Raw genomic sequence first — 20,078 nt, forward strand, 5'->3', positions numbered from 1 at the left:
GGCGTTCGTAGATACAAGAAAACTGTTAAAATTCTTCAGAAACGTCACTTTTGAAGTGTTTTCTTGTACTTTTAAGCCACTCAGATACCCTACGGGCTCGGAAAGTGCAACGAAACCATCAAATTTTAGCTAGAAACTGTATTTTTGTCGATTTTTATTGAATTTGAACTATATTTCAACGTTTTTTGATGGTTCTGAGCCACCAAACACACTTAAAGCATGCAGAATCGACTCAGAATAGGAAAAGGAGACGTTTAGGTCAATTTTATGCATTCTGGCGTTCGTAGATACAAGAAAACTGTTAAAATTCTTCAGAAACGTCACTTTTGAAGTGTTTTCTTGTACTTTTAAGCCACTCAGATACCCTACGGGCTCGGAAAGTGCAACGAAACCATCAAATTTTAGCTAGAAACTGTATTTTTGTCGATTTTTATTGAATTTGAACTATATTTCAACGTTTTTTGATGGTTCTGAGCCACCAAACACACTTAAAGCATGCAGAATCGACTCAGAATAGGAAAAGGAGACGTTTAGGTCAATTTTATGCATTCTGGCGTTCGTAGATACAAGAAAACTGTTAAAATTCTTCAGAAACGTCACTTTTGAAGTGTTTTCTTGTACTTTTAAGCCACTCAGATACCCTACGGGCTCGGAAAGTGCAACGAAACCATCAAATTTTAGCTAGAAACTGTATTTTTGTCGATTTTTATTGAATTTGAACTATATTTCAACGTTTTTTGATGGTTCTGAGCCACCAAACACACTTAAAGCATGCAGAATCGACTCAGAATAGGAAAAGGAGACGTTTAGGTCAATTTTATGCATTCTGGCGTTCGTAGATACAAGAAAACTGTTAAAATTCTTCAGAAACGTCACTTTTGAAGTGCTTTCTTGTACTTTTAAGCCACTCAGATACCCTACGGGCTCGGAAAGTGCAACGAAACCATCAAATTTTAGCTAGAAACTGTATTTTTGTCGATTTTTATTGAATTTGAACTATATTTCAACGTTTTTTGATGGTTCTGAGCCACCAAACACACTTAAAGCATGCAGAATCGACTCAGAATAGGAAAAGGAGACGTTTAGGTCAATTTTATGCATTCTGGCGTTCGTAGATACAAGAAAACTGTTAAAATTCTTCAGAAACGTCACTTTTGAAGTGCTTTCTTGTACTTTTAAGACACTCAGATACCCTACGGGCTCGGAAAGTGCAACGAAACCATCAAATTTTAGCTAGAAACTGTATTTTTGTCGATTTTTATTGAATTTGAACTATATTTCAACGTTTTTTGATGGTTCTGAGCCACCAAACACACTTAAAGCATGCAGAATCGACTCAGAATAGGAAAAGGAGACGTTTAGGTCGATTTTATGCATTCTGGCGTTCGTAGATACAAGAAAACTGTTAAAATTCTTCAGAAACGTCACTTTTGAAGTGTTTTCTTGTACTTTTAAGCCACTCAGATACCCTACGGGCTCGGAAAGTGCAACGAAACCATCAAATTTTAGCTAGAAACTGTATTTTTGTCGATTTTTATTGAATTTGAACTATATTTCAACGTTTTTTGATGGTTCTGAGCCACCAAACACACTTAAAGCATGCAGAATCGACTCAGAATAGGAAAAGGAGACGTTTAGGTCAATTTTATGCATTCTGGCGTTCGTAGATACAAGAAAACTGTTAAAATTCTTCAGAAACGTCACTTTTGAAGTGTTTTCTTGTACTTTTAAGCCACTCAGATACCCTACGGGCTCGGAAAGTGCAACGAAACCATCAAATTTTAGCTAGAAACTGTATTTTTGTCGATTTTTATTGAATTTGAACTATATTTCAACGTTTTTTGATGGTTGTGAGCCACCAAACACACTTAAAGCATGCAGAATCGACTCAGAATAGGAAAAGGAGACGTTTAGGTCAATTTTATGCATTCTGGCGTTCGTAGATACAAGAAAACTGTTAAAATTTTTCAGAAACGTCACTTTTGAAGTGTTTTCTTGTACTTTTAAGCCACTCAGATACCCTACGGGCTCGGAAAGTGCAACGAAACCATCAAATTTTAGCTAGAAACTGTATTTTTGTCGATTTTTATTGAATTTGAACTATATTTCAACGTTTTTTGATGGTTCTGAGCCACCAAACACACTTAAAGCATGCAGAATCGACTCAGAATAGGAAAAGGAGACGTTTAGGTCAATTTTATGCATTCTGGCGTTCGTAGATACAAGAAAACTGTTAAAATTCTTCAGAAACGTCACTTTTGAAGTGTTTTCTTGTACTTTTAAGCCACTCAGATACCCTACGGGCTCGGAAAGTGCAACGAAACCATCAAATTTTAGCTAGAAACTGTATTTTTGTCGATTTTTATTGAATTTGAACTATATTTCAACGTTTTTTGATGGTTCTGAGCCACCAAACACACTTAAAGCATGCAGAATCGACTCAGAATAGGAAAAGGAGACGTTTAGGTCAATTTTATGCATTCTGGCGTTCGTAGATACAAGAAAACTGTTAAAATTCTTCAGAAACGTCACTTTTGAAGTGTTTTCTTGTACTTTTAAGCCACTCAGATACCCTACGGGCTCGGAAAGTGCAACGAAACCATCAAATTTTAGCTAGAAACTGTATTTTTGTCGATTTTTATTGAATTTGAACTATATTTCTACGTTTTTTGATGGTTCTGAGCCACCAAACACACTTAAAGCATGCAGAATCGACTCAGAATAGGAAAAGGAGACGTTTAGGTCAATTTTATGCATTCTGGCGTTCGTAGATACAAGAAAACTGTTAAAATTCTTCAGAAACGTCACTTTTGAAGTGTTTTCTTGTACTTTTAAGCCACTCAGATACTCTACGGGCTCGGAAAGTGCAACGAAACCATCAAATTTTAGCTAGAAACTGTATTTTTGTCGATTTTTATTGAATTTGAACTATATTTCAACGTTTTTTGATGGTTCTGAGCCACCAAACACACTTAAAGCATGCAGAATCGACTCAGAATAGGAAAAGGAGACGTTTAGGTCAATTTTATGCATTCTGGCGTTCGTAGATACAAGAAAACTGTTAAATTCTTCAGAAACGTCACTTTTGAAGTGTTTTCTTGTACTTTTAAGCCACTCAGATACCCTACGGGCTCGGAAAGTGCAATGAAACCATCAAATTTTAACTAGAAACTGAATTTTTGTCGATTTTTAATGAATTTGAACTATATTTCAACGTTTTTTGATGGTTCTGAGCCACCAAACACACTTAAAGCATGCAGAATCGACTCAGAATAGGAAAAGGAGACGTTTAGGTCAATTTTATGCATTCTGGCGTTCGTAGATACAAGAAAACTGTTAAAATTCTTCAGAAACGTCACTTTTGAAGTGTTTTCTTGTACTTTTAAGCCACTCAGATACCCTACGGGCTCGGAAAGTGCAACGAAACCATCAAATTTTAGCTAGAAACTGTATTTTTGTAGATTTTTATTGAATTTGAACTATATTTCAACGTTTTTTGATGGTTCTGAGCCACCAAACACACTTAAAGCATGCAGAATCGACTCAGAATAGGAAAAGGAGACGTTTAGGTCAATTTTATGCATTCTGGCGTTCGTAGATACAAGAAAACTGTTAAAATTCTTCAGAAACGTCACTTTTGAAGTGTTTTCTTGTACTTTTAAGCCACTCAGATACCCTACGGGCTCGGAAAGTGCAACGAAACCATCAAATTTTAGCTAGAAACTGTATTTTTGTCGATTTTTATTGAATTTGAACTATATTTCAACGTTTTTTGATGGTTCTGAGCCACCAAACACACTTAAAGCATGCAGAATCGACTCAGAATAGGAAAAGGAGACGTTTAGGTCAATTTTATGCATTCTGGCGTTCGTAGATACAAGAAAACTGTTAAAATTCTTCAGAAACGTCACTTTTGAAGTGTTTTCTTGTACTTTTAAGCCACTCAGATACCCTACGGGCTCGGAAAGTGCAACGAAACCATCAAATTTTAGCTAGAAACTGTATTTTTGTCGATTTTTATTGAATTTGAACTATATTTCAACGTTTTTTGATGGTTCTGAGCCACCAAACACACTTAAAGCATGCAGAATCGACTCAGAATAGGAAAAGGAGACGTTTAGGTCAATTTTATGCATTCTGGCGTTCGTAGATACAAGAAAACTGTTAAAATTCTTCAGAAACGTCACTTTTGAAGTGTTTTCTTGTACTTTTAAGCCACTCAGATACCCTACGGGCTCGGAAAGTGCAACGAAACCATCAAATTTTAGCTAGAAACTGTATTTTTGTCGATTTTTATTGAATTTGAACTATATTTCAACGTTTTTTGATGGTTATGAGCCACCAAACACACTTAAAGCATGCAGTATCGACTCAGAATAGGAAAAGGAGACGTTTAGGTCAATTTTATGCATTCTGGCGTTCGTAGATAAAAAAAAAAATTTGTTAAAATTCCTTCAGAAACGTCACTTTTGAAGTGTTTTCTTGTACTTTTAAGCCACTCAGATACCCTACGGGCTCGGAAAGTGCAACGAAACCATCAAATTTTAGCTAGAAACTGTATTTTTGTCGATTTTTATTGAATTTGAACTATATTTCAACGTTTTTTGATGGTTCTGAGCCACCAAACACACTTAAAGCATGCAGAATCGACTCAGAATAGGAAAAGGAGACGTTTAGGTCAATTTTATGCATTCTGGCGTTCGTAGATACAAGAAAACTGTTAAAATTCTTCAGAAACGTCACTTTTGAAGTGTTTTCTTGTACTTTTAAGCCACTCAGATACCCTACGGGCTCGGAAAGTGCAACGAAACCATCAAATTTTAGCTAGAAACTGTATTTTTGTCGATTTTTATTGAATTTGAACTATATTTCAACGTTTTTTGATGGTTCTGAGCCACCAAACACACTTAAAGCATGCAGAATCGACTCAGAATAGGAAAAGGAGACGTTTAGGTCAATTTTATGCATTCTGGCGTTCGTAGATACAAGAAAACTGTTAAAATTCTTCAGAAACGTCACTTTTGAAGTGGTTTCTTGTACTTTTAAGCCACTCAGATACCCTACGGGCTCGGAAAGTGCAACGAAACCATCAAATTTTAGCTAGAAACTGTATTTTTGTCGATTTTTATTGAATTTGAACTATATTTCAACGTTTTTTGATGGTTCTGAGCCACCAAACACACTTAAAGCATGCAGAATCGACTCAGAATAGGAAAAGGAGACGTTTAGGTCAATTTTATGCATTCTGGCGTTCGTAGATACAAGAAAACTGTTAAAATTCTTCAGAAACGTCACTTTTGAAGTGTTTTCTTGTACTTTTAAGCCACTCAGATACCCTACGGGCTCGGAAAGTGCAACGAAACCATCAAATTTTAGCTAGAAACTGTATTTTTGTCGATTTTTATTGAATTTGAACTATATTTCAACGTTTTTTGATGGTTCTGAGCCACCAAACACACTTAAAGCATGCAGAATCGACTCAGAATAGGAAAAGGAGACGTTTAGGTCAATTTTATGCATTCTGGCGTTCGTAGATACAAGAAAACTGTTAAAATTCTTCAGAAACGTCACTTTTGAAGTGTTTTCTTGTACTTTTAAGCCACTCAGATACCCTACGGGCTCGGAAAGTGCAACGAAACCATCAAATTTTAGCTAGAAACTGTATTTTTGTCGATTTTTATTGAATTTGAACTATATTTCAACGTTTTTTGATGGTTCTGAGCCACCAAACACACTTAAAGCATGCAGAATCGACTCAGAATAGGAAAAGGAGACGTTTAGGTCAATTTTATGCATTCTGGCGTTCGTAGATACAAGAAAACTGTTAAAATTCTTCAGAAACGTCACTTTTGAAGTGTTTTCTTGTACTTTTAAGCCACTCAGATACCCTACGGGCTCGGAAAGTGCAACGAAACCATCAAATTTTAGCTAGAAACTGTATTTTTGTCGATTTTTATTGAATTTGAACTATATTTCAACGTTTTTTGATGGTTCTGAGCCACCAAACACACTTAAAGCATGCAGAATCGACTCAGAATAGGAAAAGGAGACGTTTAGGTCAATTTTATGCATTCTGGCGTTCGTAGATACAAGAAAACTGTTAAAATTCTTCAGAAACGTCACTTTTGAAGTGTTTTCTTGTACTTTTAAGCCACTCAGATACCCTACGGGCTCGGAAAGTGCAACGAAACCATCAAATTTTAGCTAGAAACTGTATTTTTGTCGATTTTTATTGAATTTGAACTATATTTCAACGTTTTTTGATGGTTCTGAGCCACCAAACACACTTAAAGCATGCAGAATCGACTCAGAATAGGAAAAGGAGACGTTTAGGTCAATTTTATGCATTCTGGCGTTCGTAGATACAAGAAAACTGTTAAAATTCTTCAGAAACGTCACTTTTGAAGTGTTTTCTTGTACTTTTAAGCCACTCAGATACCCTACCGGCTCGGAAAGTGCAACGAAACCATCAAATTTTAGCTAGAAACTGTATTTTTGTCGATTTTTATTGAATTTGAACTATATTTCAACGTTTTTTGATGGTTCTGAGCCACCAAACACACTTAAAGCATGCAGAATCGACTCAGAATAGGAAAAGGAGACGTTTAGGTCAATTTTATGCATTCTGGCGTTCGTAGATACAAGAAAACTGTTAAAATTCTTCAGAAACGTCACTTTTGAAGTGTTTTCTTGTACTTTTAAGCCACTCAGATACCCTACGGGCTCGGAAAGTGCAATTGAAACCATCAAATTTTAGCTAGAAACTGTATTTTTGTCGATTTTTATTGAATTTGAACTATATTTCAACGTTTTTTGATGGTTCTGAGCCACCAAACACACTTAAAGCATGCAGAATCGACTCAGAATAGGAAAAGGAGACGTTTAGGTCAATTTTATGCATTCTGGCGTTCGTAGATACAAGAAAACTGTTAAAATTCTTCAGAAACGTCACTTTTGAAGTGTTTTCTTGTACTTTTAAGCCACTCAGATACCCTACGGGCTCGGAAAGTGCAATGAAACCATCAAATTTTAACTAGAAACTGTATTTTTGTCGATTTTTAATCAATTTGAACTATATTTCAACGTTTTTTGATGGTTCTGAGCCACCAAACACACTTAAAGCATGCAGAATCGACTCAGAATAGGAAAAGGAGACGTTTAGGTCAATTTTATGCATTCTGGCGTTCGTAGATACAAGGAAACTGTTAAAATTCTTCAGAAACGTCACTTTTGAAGTGTTTTCTTCTACTTTTAAGCCACTCAGATACCCTACGGGCTCGGAAAGTGCAACGAAACCATCAAATTTTAGCTAGAAACTGTATTTTTGTCGATTTTTATTCAATTTGAACTATATTTCAACGTTTTTTGATGGTTCTGAGCCACCAAACACACTTAAAGCATGCAGAATCGACTCAGAATAGGAAAAGGAGACGTTTAGGTCAATTTTATGCATTCTGGCGTTCGTAGATACAAGAAAACTGTTAAAATTCTTCAGAAACGTCACTTTTGAAGTGCTTTCTTGTACTTTTAAGCCACTCAGATACCCTACGGGCTCGGAAAGTGCAACGAAACCATCAAATTTTAACTAGAAACTGTATTTTTGTCGATTTTTATTGAATTTGAACTATATTTCAACGTTTTTTGATGGTTCTGAGCCACCAAACACACTTAAAGCATGCAGAATCGACTCAGAATAGGAAAAGGAGACGTTTAGGTCAATTTTATGCATTCTGGCGTTCGTAGATACAAGAAAACGGTTAAAATTCTTCAGAAACGTCACTTTTGAAGTGTTTTCTTGTACTTTTAAGCCACTCAGATACCCTACGGGCTCGGAAAGTGCAACGAAACCATCAAATTTTAACTAGAAACTGTATTTTTGTCGATTTTTATTGAATTTGAACTATATTTCAACGTTTTTTGATGGTTCTGAGCCACCAAACACACTTAAAGCATGCAGAATCGACTCAGAATAGGAAAAGGAGACGTTTAGGTCAATTTTATGCATTCTGGCGTTCGTAGATACAAGAAAACTGTTAAAATTCTTCAGAAACGTCACTTTTGAAGTGTTTTCTTGTACTTTTAAGCCACTCAGATACCCTACGGGCTCGGAAAGTGCAACGAAACCATCAAATTTTAACTAGAAACTGTATTTTTGTCGATTTTTATTGAATTTGAACTATATTTCAACGTTTTTTGATGGTTCTGAGCCACCAAACACACTTAAAGCATGCAGAATCGACTCAGAATAGGAAAAGGAGACGTTTAGGTCAATTTTATGCATTCTCGCGTTCGTAGATACAAGAAAACTGTTAAAATTCTTCAGAAACGTCACTTTTGAAGTGTTTTCTTGTACTTTTAAGCCACTCAGATACCCTACGGGCTCGGAAAGTGCAACGAAACCATCAAATTTTAACTAGAAACTGTATTTTTGTCGATTTTTATTGAATTTGAACTATATTTCAACGTTTTTTGATGGTTCTGAGCCACCAAACACACTTAAAGCATGCAGAATCGACTCAGAATAGGAAAAGGAGACGTTTAGGTCAATTTTATGCATTCTGGCGTTCGTAGATACAAGAAAACTGTTAAAATTCTTCAGAAACGTCACTTTTGAAGTGTTTTCTTGTACTTTTAAGCCACTCAGATACCCTACGGGCTCGGAAAGTGCAACGAAACCATCAAATTTTAACTAGAAACTGTATTTTTGTCGATTTTTATTGAATTTGAACTATATTTCAACGTTTTTTGATGGTTCTGAGCCACCAAACACACTTAAAGCATGCAGAATCGACTCAGAATAGGAAAAGGAGACGTTTAGGTCAATTTTATGCATTCTGGCGTTCGTAGATACAAGAAAACTGTTAAAATTCTTCAGAAACGTCACTTTTGAAGTGTTTTCTTGTACTTTTAAGCCACTCAGATACCCTACGGGCTCGGAAAGTGCAACGAAACCATCAAATTTTAGCTAGAAACTGTATTTTTGTCGATTTTTATTGAATTTGAACTATATTTCAACGTTTTTTGATGGTTCTGAGCCACCAAACACACTTAAAGCATGCAGAATCGACTCAGAATAGGAAAAGGAGACGTTTAGGTCAATTTTATGCATTCTGGCGTTCGTAGATACAAGAAAACTGTTAAAATTCTTCAGAAACGTCACTTTTGAAGTGTTTTCTTGTACTTTTAAGCCACTCAGATACCCTACGGGCTCGGAAAGTGCAACGAAACCATCAAATTTTAGCTAGAAACTGTATTTTTGTCGATTTTTATTGAATTTGAACTATATTTCAACGTTTTTTGATGGTTCTGAGCCACCAAACACACTTAAAGCATGCAGAATCGACTCAGAATAGGAAAAGGAGACGTTTAGGTCAATTTTATGCATTCTGGCGTTCGTAGATACAAGAAAACTGTTAAAATTCTTCAGAAACGTCACTTTTGAAGTGTTTTCTTGTACTTTTAAGCCACTCAGATACCCTACGGGCTCGGAAAGTGCAACGAAACCATCAAATTTTAGCTAGAAACTGTATTTTTGTCGATTTTTATTGAATTTGAACTATATTTCAACGTTTTTTGATGGTTGTGAGCCACCAAACACACTTAAAGCATGCAGAATCGACTCAGAATAGGAAAAGAAGACGTTTAGGTCAATTTTATGCATTCTGGCGTTCGTAGATACAAGAAAACTGTTAAAATTCTTCAGAAACGTCACTTTTGAAGTGTTTTCTTGTACTTTTAAGCCACTCAGATACCCTACGGGCTCGGAAAGTGCAACGAAACCATCAAATTTTAGCTAGAAACTGTATTTTTGTCGATTTTTATTGAATTTGAACTATATTTCAACGTTTTTTGATGGTTCTGAGCCACCAAACACACTTAAAGCATGCAGAATCGACTCAGAATAGGAAAAGGAGACGTTTAGTATTATTATTATTATTATTATTGAAGCGAACACCAACAGGCGCTAACCCAATTAGGGTGTCCGAATAAAGGCAGGGAATAATTGTTAAATATTAATGAAAAATTACGAGAAGAAAAAGAACAAAAATACCAAAATAATTAAATTACGAATAGACATTAGATTTTGCGTTAATTAAGTTTTAAAATGTTTTAATAATTTACTTTTAATTGCTCTCTTCTTGTCAAAATATATATCAATATCTGGTAGGCTTTTTAAAATTGCGTTGTATGTCTGTTGCATCCACCTTATTGGTGAATTTTCTAATGAGCAAGTTCTTGCTTTCTCAACATAAAATAAGTCTTTGTTCCTCGATCGAATTAGTTGTGCTCTATATGTAATTTGTGTCAATAGTTGTGGATTATTGACAGCACCATTTAACAATGTATTTAAAAATAAGATTCCAGCTATTTTCCTCCTTGTTTCGAGCGACATTATTTCAAATCTATTCAATAAGCTTTCTTGTGGAAAACCACGCTGTGGGTACACACCATCTAAACGAAATGCCAGGCCCTTTAAGAAACGTCTTTGAACTTTCTCTATAGTGTTTATACTTATTTTTGTTGCAGGGTTCCAGACAATCGATGCATATTCAAGTTTGGCTCGTACCAGTGTTTTGTACAAACATATATTTGTCTCGGTTTTAGAGAACTCTTTAGACGATCTCATAATAAATCCTAATACTTTAGAAGCTCTATTTGTAACCGTGATGACATGTTGCTTGAAATTTAAATGTTTGTCAAATGTGACACCTAGGTCTTGAATAAATTCTGGTCTGTTTATACTATATAAATTTATCAAATAATCGAAATTTAGAATATTTTTTTTTCGTGAATAAGTCATGACCTTACACTTAGTAAAATTTATTTGTAAATTATTATCTATAAACCACTGATATGTTTGATTCAAATTCTCCTGTAATTTTCGACAATCCTGAATACTGTTTATTTGTCTTAATAATTTGATGTCATCTGCATACAGCAGGAACTCGATGTCTATCACTCTTTGAATATCGTTTATAAATATATTGAAAAGCAGTGGCCCCAGTACAGAGCCCTGAGGTACACCAGACTTTTGACTATAAGGATCAGATTTATGACCACGACACTGGACATATTGAAACCTGTTTGATAAGTAAGAAGAGAAGATTTGGATTAAAGACTGAGACAAGCCGAATGAGGATAATTTCTTTAGAAGTATTCTATGATCTAGTGTGTCGAATGCTTTCGATAAATCTATGTATATAACATCTATTTGGCCCGTTTTATCCATAACTCTAGATATAGCTTGAGTGGTGTTGATAAGATTTGTCAAAGTTGATCTTCCCTGAACGAAACCATGTTGATTATCAGAAAGTAATACGCTCACAGGCCGACTTATTCTTGCATGTAGAACTGACTCAAACACTTTTGAAAAATTCGATATTAAAGCTATCGGTCGATAGTTGGAAATTTCTGATTTGTTTCCGTGAGTAGTTAATAAATGGGGCTGACGTCACACAAGCTCCGTGTAAATCTTATGGACTTCCGGTCTACTGAAACGGTATCGCTCTCCTTGTCTAACACGTGGCGTTTTTGGATCCCTGTTTGTCGTCTCGCTCTCGCTTATTGTTGTAATGGAGAGGTGTGTGTGGTGCGCGCGCAGGATGGAAGATGGCGCCACCGCTGTATCGCGCGGCGCTCAATTTTTAAATTTATGAAAAAAAGTTTTTTTTCCTCGTCTTTATGCGGGAATCGAACGTCGTCCGATCTCGTGCTAACCGTCACCTCGGCATCTCGACTATCGCAGGGACCCTGAATGGAGCGTATTGTCAATCGTATTTATGCGTGTGTGTTTGTATGACCTCCAGTGGAGGAGGGGCCGCCGAGTCGGCCTTTTCCTGCAACCACTGTGTTAGGAAAATCAAGGGAATGACTCATTAAATACGGTCATAATTTATTAATGAACCAAAATATTTCAAATGAGCGTCCCCAAATTTTCTTAACACAAAGGGTGTGGCCGTGTACAGGAAGTGTATGTGGTGTTTCTAAATTTCGCATGCACCATTTATAACATACAAATCAGAGAAAAAAAAACCTCCATAATTTGTTGATTATTTATTGATAATATAGGTTACAGGTATATGTATTATAAATCATAACAAAAAAGAAAATATTTCAACACATACAGAATCAGCTTCTTATGAAAAAAAAAGTTATATATTTTTCATTCGTTGACAATTTTATAATGACCCCAAGGCAAAGTTTCAACTACATTATTGGGTAATATATATCGTTTATTGTCCGATGAATCGAGTGCTTTTTTATGAATTTTTACGGTAAAAACTTGGTGGTTTTTCGACTGGATTGTATTAAAAGTGCAATTCTGATTTACTTCATTAAATAAACATTTATAAAAGTCATCAAACGTAATATGCTTTATGGCTGTTTTACCAACACCTTTAAGTTTTCGAACGCTACTATCTTTTCCGTCGATTTTGAAGCCGTACACTTTTGATTTAAGCGATACAAATTCCGTCATTATTTTACCACATAGTTCATCTTTAAATTTTCCTGGTACCTTTTTATTCACTTGTGGAATACCCCACTGATTATCCACAGGCAAATCTGAAGTGTCAAATAACAAAGATGCGTAATCTCGAATTATATGATAAATATCGGTTGTATCTTCTTTACGTAAAGTTGTAAATTCGTAAATGAAACTGTCGGTATCCATATATAATAATTTGGAAGCGAACCAATTTGATAGGTCTTTTTTGACAAAATTATAATGAAAATCGTACATTAACGTTTTTGATAATTCTAAAATTGTAAATCCTACGTAAATCGGCTTCTCGAAATTTATAGTTGTTTTATTCAATTCAACAACAACCAAATCTTCGTTTATAATTTGCGAACACTTAAATTCTGGCAAAGAGATATATTTTCTAGCGGTAAACCAATTGTTTGCTAGTTTTATTTTACGTTTCTTTCGATCGTTTTCCAGTGTTTTGCCATAATTGGCATTTATCATCAATTTAAAAAAGTCTTTTTCAAAAGCAGATTTGGCTTGCATTCGTAAATCAGTATTGAACATTATATATGGCTTTAACCAAGGTTTTTGTGAGAATTCTAAAACACGATGTATTTTTATCACTTTCAGACCGAAATGCACTGTTTGTCTTAAGTTCTCAAGATGAATTACGTATTTAGTTTTGTCGCATAAAGTGCATAATAATTTCTCTGAATTATTTTGCGAATTAGGAGGCATCTGATGTTCACAACAAAATGGTAATTGTTCATGTAAATCATGAAGAGACTGCGAATATTCCAAATCAACTTCTAAAATACAACATTTATCAGCAGTGTTTGCATAGCATGTATTTATATCTAGACTTTCAATTTCGAAATTATCTAACCACCTAAAATGATCGTATGGTAAACTCTGGCACTGTGCCCATCCGTAAAGATTACATACGTCCCAATAAATTAGATATTTAGTATCCAAATTTGGATCATATGACGAACAATACTTATTATTGGCTTTTGAATATCGACATATAGATTGTGATATACCACCTCTTAAAGCTTTTTCAATGAAAAGGGTCATATCGATATCTGTGAATAATCTGAGTTTAATTTGTGTCATTTTCAAAGCAGCAGCCCATGATAAGCCAGGTGCTGTAAAAAAACCGGCAGCATCGAGTCCATAATACTTCATAGTCAGATTTCTAAAATTTTCAAAGCAGTCAGCTAAAAGCAATACGTCGAGTTTCAAATAAAACAGGGCGTAATCACTTAAATTTTTAATAGAAAATTCATCCCATATTAGTTTAGCGTGAGCATAATCTTCGTCTGATATGTGTTCATCGTGCAGACTACTATAAAAATAATGTTTTTCAGGCAGTTTCGTTTTCGATAATTTATCCCAACAATCTAAGTACTCGTAACAAAACACTTGTTTTCGTGTTAACAATGGAAAACTTTTTACATCAGAAAAATATGACTTTGTAATTAAAAGTTGATCGGGAGTTAGATTTTTAACAAGAGAATCTAAGGACGAAGATAAAAACCTGTATGAATCTAAAAATGTAACTCGAGTTTGATTGAAATAAGTCGAAAATCCAATATATTTTTCCATATTTAATGGTACCAAATTGACATAATTACTACGAGCCAATTCCTCAATAAAAAGATGAGCGTCATACCCACTAAGATTATGTAAAAAAACGGGTATACTATAATCTTTTTTGCACTGTAAATTACAATTTTGACAATACGGTGCTATATATTTCCCTGTAAGATGATCATGATGGTGGACTTTTGGATTGGTTTCGCAATAAACGCGACCGCAGATAGGACATTCCATTGACGAATTATAATTTAATTTTTCCTCGTCCGAAAGGGGCAACATTGGCAAATCTCGCGAGCGTAGAATTTGCGTCATTTTGTTAATTTCTTTCTGAAGTTTTGCAATGAACCAAGAAGCCGGTGTTTGATCATTTGGTGAACTGGCAATATAACTAAAGAATGTATTTAAACTATTGTCAAAAGAACAGACACTCGTGAACGCTACACTGTAAGGTATATGTCGATATTTCATCGGATGATCATTACCTTTAATTAACAAACATTCAAAATCTGCATAAATAACAAAACCTTTTTTAAGAAGCGCTTTGTAATTTGAAAATTCTAAATGAGCACTAGATTCATCAGGTAAAGTAATCTTAACTGGAGAAAATAATTTACAATCCTGCTGATGCGACTCGTAATGTGATTTAAGGGAGAAATGATTTAAACATCTATCGCAAATGAACATTTTCGCTTTATGAGCCGAAATATTTCTTCCACAAACTTTACTTAAGTCGCTAATAAGACAATAATGGCCATGTTTGGATCGAGTCTTTTTTAAATATAATAAATTTATGTGATGGTTTTTTACATTTTTTGTATGATATATAGGACCTTCAATTTCATGCGTTTTGTCATTGACCGTGAACACGTTAATTGATATGTTAGAATTTTGAGCTTCAAATTTAGGAATACTTGATAACTGAACAGGCATTTGTACACCACGTAAATTTAATATATCGTGATAGTTCTGCGGATAGGCATCAGTACGTTCATAATTACTATCTTTACAGGGATAAAGACTTGCAAGTACCGACCATACAAAACAAAGACGATCAGTATTCATTATATTAATAATGCCTCCTTTCTTTTTCAATTCTGTTGGCAACGGTATGTAGATTCGGCCGTTTATTGGAGTGTACTTGTTGAACGCAACCATTAGCTGACATATTTTCCGTAGACTCCATCCAGATTTAGATTCTGCGAATTCTTCCATCTGTAATAATACCATACCTTGTTATTAAGTGAAAAAAAAAATCTAAATAACTTACTTTGGTTTGAATAATTCCAGCTAAATCGTCAATAGATTTCTGAATGTCGGTCGATAATAAAATCATAGTGTTGGGTGTGTTGAAATACTTCAGGGACACTTCTCCTGTCGATGGAATTATGTATTCACAAGACATCTCGAAATTTAGTTTAATCGCTGTCATCTTTTTGAGAATATTTGTGATTCTTGAAAAAATTAACGGGCTGGCGTCGTGAAAAAATCGACGAATATCAACAAGATTCTCATCTAAATTAACAACTGCTCCTGTTCTCACGCGACCGACGAAAGCTGATTTTACCTAAGTAAAATTAATGTTTCTTATTTGATACTAAGGGGAATGAATAAAACTTACCTCTATCCAGCGAACCTTACTGTTTCTTCTCTTTTTACTATTACCGTATCCAATTTTTTCATTCTCGATTTTTGATTCGATATGTAAATTTAATCCTTTGATACGTGCTAAATAATTTTCCAATCTTCTTTTTTCCCCAACACAGTCAGAATTTCGCAATACACCATTCACGATTCGTAGATTTTTTCGATTCAATTTTAACACTTTTTCTAATTTCTGGACGTTGTTGTTACACAGTTGCATCATTTTGGTAACAGAATCGATCATTTTCTCGATTACTTCTGTTGTAGCTGATTCCATTGTGAAAAAAAAAACACCACTAAGTACTAACACTAATAATGCTGATTAAATATAAATTGATAATAATTATATTGTTACGAGCTGTTTTATATCTGCACGATTTCGTAGAGATGCGCTGGGTTGCTCTTTCCAGTGTCCTTGGTGCCATGATATACCAAAGCCAAACAAAGAACGTCCTCATGGATAGATTCGATCAAGTCATCGGACATATTATCTGCCATCCTTTTTGGTAAAAATATGACACCTTCTTCGAGTTCCACAAGGACACAATCACCAAATTTTCCTTTAACTTTTTTCACATCACAAATCGGGTATTTCTCACCAATCTTTAGCTCATCGGGATTTAATTTCGGTTTAGTTTCACATTTCCCAATTTTGTTCAATTCATTCAAACTAGCAGCCATTTTATATTTTCGCTGATATGAGAGTTAAGATTTCACACGTAGGTACTGCACGCAAGTGAGTCGCGAATATGAATAGATAGCTCTATTATTATTGTTATTCATTATTGTGGTAGGGAATTAAAACAAAGACGCTTTTATTTATTTTTTATTCATTTATTTATTTTATCATTCAGCCTACAAATTCTTGAATAGTACATGTCTGCAGGAAAAACGCTGAAATAATACATTTAATAATTATTATTAATCGTTCGATGCGAGATCAGAAAAAAACTTGAAACTTTTCCGTGCTGGTAATTTTGAAAATTACATTTGTTATATATATATGTTAACAAAAATCTAAATTTAATATTAATCGGTTGATGCGAGATCTGCAAAAACCTTAAAACTTCGCTGTGCTAGCAGTTCTTTCATGCAGTGTAAATTAGCAGTCGTAGCATAATAAATTTTTTCAGGTGGGACATATTTTAAGTAACGAATCATATTATTATAAAAATTACAAAATTGTAACTCTTCTAAGAATTTTAATCTATAACATATTGTTTCGTCTAATGCTATGATTTCACGGCAAAGCGCTGGTCCTAAATGTAAAACCGTATCGCCTCTTCTCAATTCGATGACTGTTGGTCCACTGCAAAAATCATGTGATGTTGCAATGTTCAATTCGAAACCGTCGAACTGAAATTTCTTAGGAGCATCACAGTCCAAATTCGATGTTTCAAAATGTATTTTAATTAAAATATTCAAAAACTGCACAAAACACTTCCAGTTTTCTGTAGTAAATGTTACACAACGATTTTGCCAGTTCAGAATTTTTACGACATGTAAAAAATCTAGCACAACACTTAAGCCAGTAGAAATGCGAAATAAGGGATTCGTCAATTCATATTTTTCTTCAAATATCGAATTTTTCTCATGATTTAATTCGTCGTCTCGATCAAGTAACGGAAAGTCATCATCTATCGAAATAGTACGGGAATCGAAATTGATGCTGTTAACGTTAGTTCTTGCTTTCGCAAAAGTAGGACAATCGCATGTTGTGTATTCACTAGCACTTTTATCACGATGCATGCTTGAAATGCAAGCACCTTCGTCCATGGCTGAACGTAAACTAACACAAATGTTCATTTGAATCAAGCTGATAAAATAATAGACCGTAAGTACTAACTTTTTCTAAGATAACAAAAACTCTGCACATGTCAACAAAAAAAAACTTCAATATTAAGTTCCACAAACAATTTTATTTAAGGTAATTTTCCAATCAACCAATTGTATATAGTCTTACAATTTTCGTAACTACATACACATGCTGTTTTCTGTCCGTTTATGTGGTGCGTACAATTGTACGGTATACACTGAAGAAGGTGTGGAACGTCCAGTGTGTTTTCCAAATTTATTAGACGAATTCCATTATATTGTCCAAGGTTGAATTGGAGAAAGTGTTGTTTGATGTGTCCTTTTACATAGACCGTGTCTACTTGATCCTGTATAATATGTTTGTATAAAATATTCGGGACCTCGTTAGAATCTACGATGCCGTCGTTGTATCTCAGATGATGATGATTGTTCTCGAACCATCGTATATGTTTTTTAATTTTCGGATCAAGATCTTTAAACGGCTTGAGTGATTTAATCCAATAATGCGCTACATACCGACCATCCGTGAATGTCATCTCCTTCGGTATAAATTCAGGAATACAAAATCCCTGCATATCTATTACCAGAAACTTCATCTTGTTCAGACTGTCAAACCAAGACTGATAAATTTTTTCGATCTGTGTTCAACTTTTAATACAGGATTTAAAATTTGTTCAGTCCTCAGAATACGTAAACGAAATCTATCTCTATCTGCAGCACATTGTATCCATTTATCACCTCTTCTGGCTTGAGAGTAAGCGTATGACCAATGACACATATAATGAATAGTTGGAGGTGCTTCAGAGAAACTAACACTTTTTTTCATATTAAGAATTGCACTTTTTCACTTTTAGGTCTATATTCAATTATCTTATCGTGTATAATTAAACAATAAGCCTTGGTCGATTCGGGAAAATTTTCATGACTTTCAAATTCTAACTTTATGTCTACCACTGACGCTTTCAGAGGTTCAGGTTGTTTTGAACAATCAATTACAAACAGAGGTGTGTTGGCAAAAGTAGAGTAGTCAATTATTGGATCGGCAGCAGAATTTCCAGTCAACTGTTGCACTAAATTCATATATGCCGTATATGCTGATAGATACTGATTAGATGTAAAATCGAGACTATGATCTGCATAAGGATAAACACTTGAACCCACCCATGCTTGATATTTTCTCAAGTTAATATGGCTGAATTTCGCAACATCTTTTTTATGATTGTCTTTTATGTTTGTTTGGAATGCGAGGACGATGTATCTGGGCGTTTCCAAATTTGTCGTTGTTTTAATACTCCAAATTTCTTTGTCAGTGCCTGTTTTTAACTTTGGTAATTCATGAAGTTCACATTTTCTGTAACCTATAGTTATAGGTTTATCGGTTTGAATTTTCGGCCATAGCGTTATTTTCGCTTTGTCGCTGGGATAAATGTGCTTTGCTTGTATCGACACGCTATGCACTTTTATGGTTGCTTTCTTTGCACTTCCAGTGACCATATACGCGTTATCATCATTGCGACTGCGTACAAGTCGTATAGAATGATGTCCAAACATAACGTTTCTATAGTAAAAGAATATACCAAAAATATAACTAAATGGCACCCATATTTCAAATTTCTTGGTTTTTTCGTCTTGGGTAAGTATTGTATGGCCTGTTGCATTTGGATTCCAACCGGCTTGTATAAGATTCTTAGACTGATTTGCTGAATAAGCACAATAATTATGAATGGTTGTTGTAGTACCAGGATCTCTTATTTTTTCAACTTCTTTGCCATTAAAAGAGTAAATTATGGATTCAAACAGGTAAAGACCTGCATTATTTGTTAATTTACATTCTCCAGCAACAGGGGTTTCTGTTTTTTCACTTTCTATAGCAACAGGTATTGTAGTAGTTGCTTCTTCTTTTAGTTCGCCAATAATGCGAAGTTTCGAATCACTCATGCAAATAAATGCATCAGGTTGATGAATGTCAATTTGTATCTCATCACTGTTATTAAACGATTGCACGTAAGGATAATAAGTACGTTCCTCTTCTCTATCTACGCTTTGGTCTATTGAGGGGGATTGATAGATATCCAAAATTTCTGACATTGTAACCCAAGGAACGTAGAATGTAAACGCTGTACGGTGATAGTGTCTTCACTGGCGAATATCTGTCAACTAAAGATGCGATCCTAAATGACTTCTTATTTATATTACGTGTGTTATTGCGAAATGTAAGACCCATTAATAGTTTTTAATTCCAATCGGACCACTACTTCTTCACCACGAAAGTTGACGGGATCTGAGTTTTGATCGATCAGTTTGATGGTTATTTTATCAATGACGTTTTTGTTAATTAATGGCAAATATAAAGGATGCATTGGTTCGATATTTATGGCATATCCAGGATCTACTGTTGGAGAGAATTCATAGAGGGTGTGACAAGGTAGGCCAGCGTAAAATGAACCTGTCACAATGTTACATTCCACTCGAATTGACGTTACTTTAATAATATTTACAGGCATATCAGACTCGTGTTTTGTATTCGCTACTAATACTTTTTTAGAGAAAC

At 34.7% G+C, this 20,078-nt stretch overlaps 2 protein-coding genes across 2 annotated transcripts; both read right to left on the reverse strand.

The window, feature by feature from the left end:
* Positions 1 to 12,128: 12,128 nt before the first annotated feature.
* On the reverse strand, positions 12,129 to 14,057 carry LOC135122289 (uncharacterized). Its single transcript, XM_064046486.1, has one exon. The coding sequence runs from the start codon at positions 13,655 to 13,657 to the stop codon at positions 12,164 to 12,166; it is 1,494 nt and encodes a 497-aa protein (XP_063902556.1). The 5' UTR covers positions 13,658 to 14,057; the 3' UTR covers positions 12,129 to 12,163.
* LOC135122287 (uncharacterized) lies at positions 13,660 to 16,663 on the reverse strand. The gene is made up of 4 exons (XM_064046485.1): positions 15,690 to 16,663; positions 15,339 to 15,635; positions 13,735 to 15,283; positions 13,660 to 13,667 (listed from the first exon to the last, which is right to left on the reverse strand). Exons 1-4 carry the CDS (start codon positions 15,987 to 15,989, stop codon positions 13,660 to 13,662), a joined length of 2,154 nt encoding a protein of 717 aa, XP_063902555.1. The 5' UTR covers positions 15,990 to 16,663.
* Between the last annotated feature and the right edge of the window lie 3,415 nt (positions 16,664 to 20,078).

The sequence above is a fragment of the Zophobas morio genome, unplaced genomic scaffold (genome assembly GCF_036711695.1).
Source record: "Zophobas morio isolate AGI-343-1 ecotype UQ-CSIRO unplaced genomic scaffold, CSIRO_AGI_Zmor_V1 ptg001068l, whole genome shotgun sequence".
NCBI classification, from domain to species: Eukaryota; Metazoa; Arthropoda; class Insecta; order Coleoptera; family Tenebrionidae; genus Zophobas; species Zophobas morio.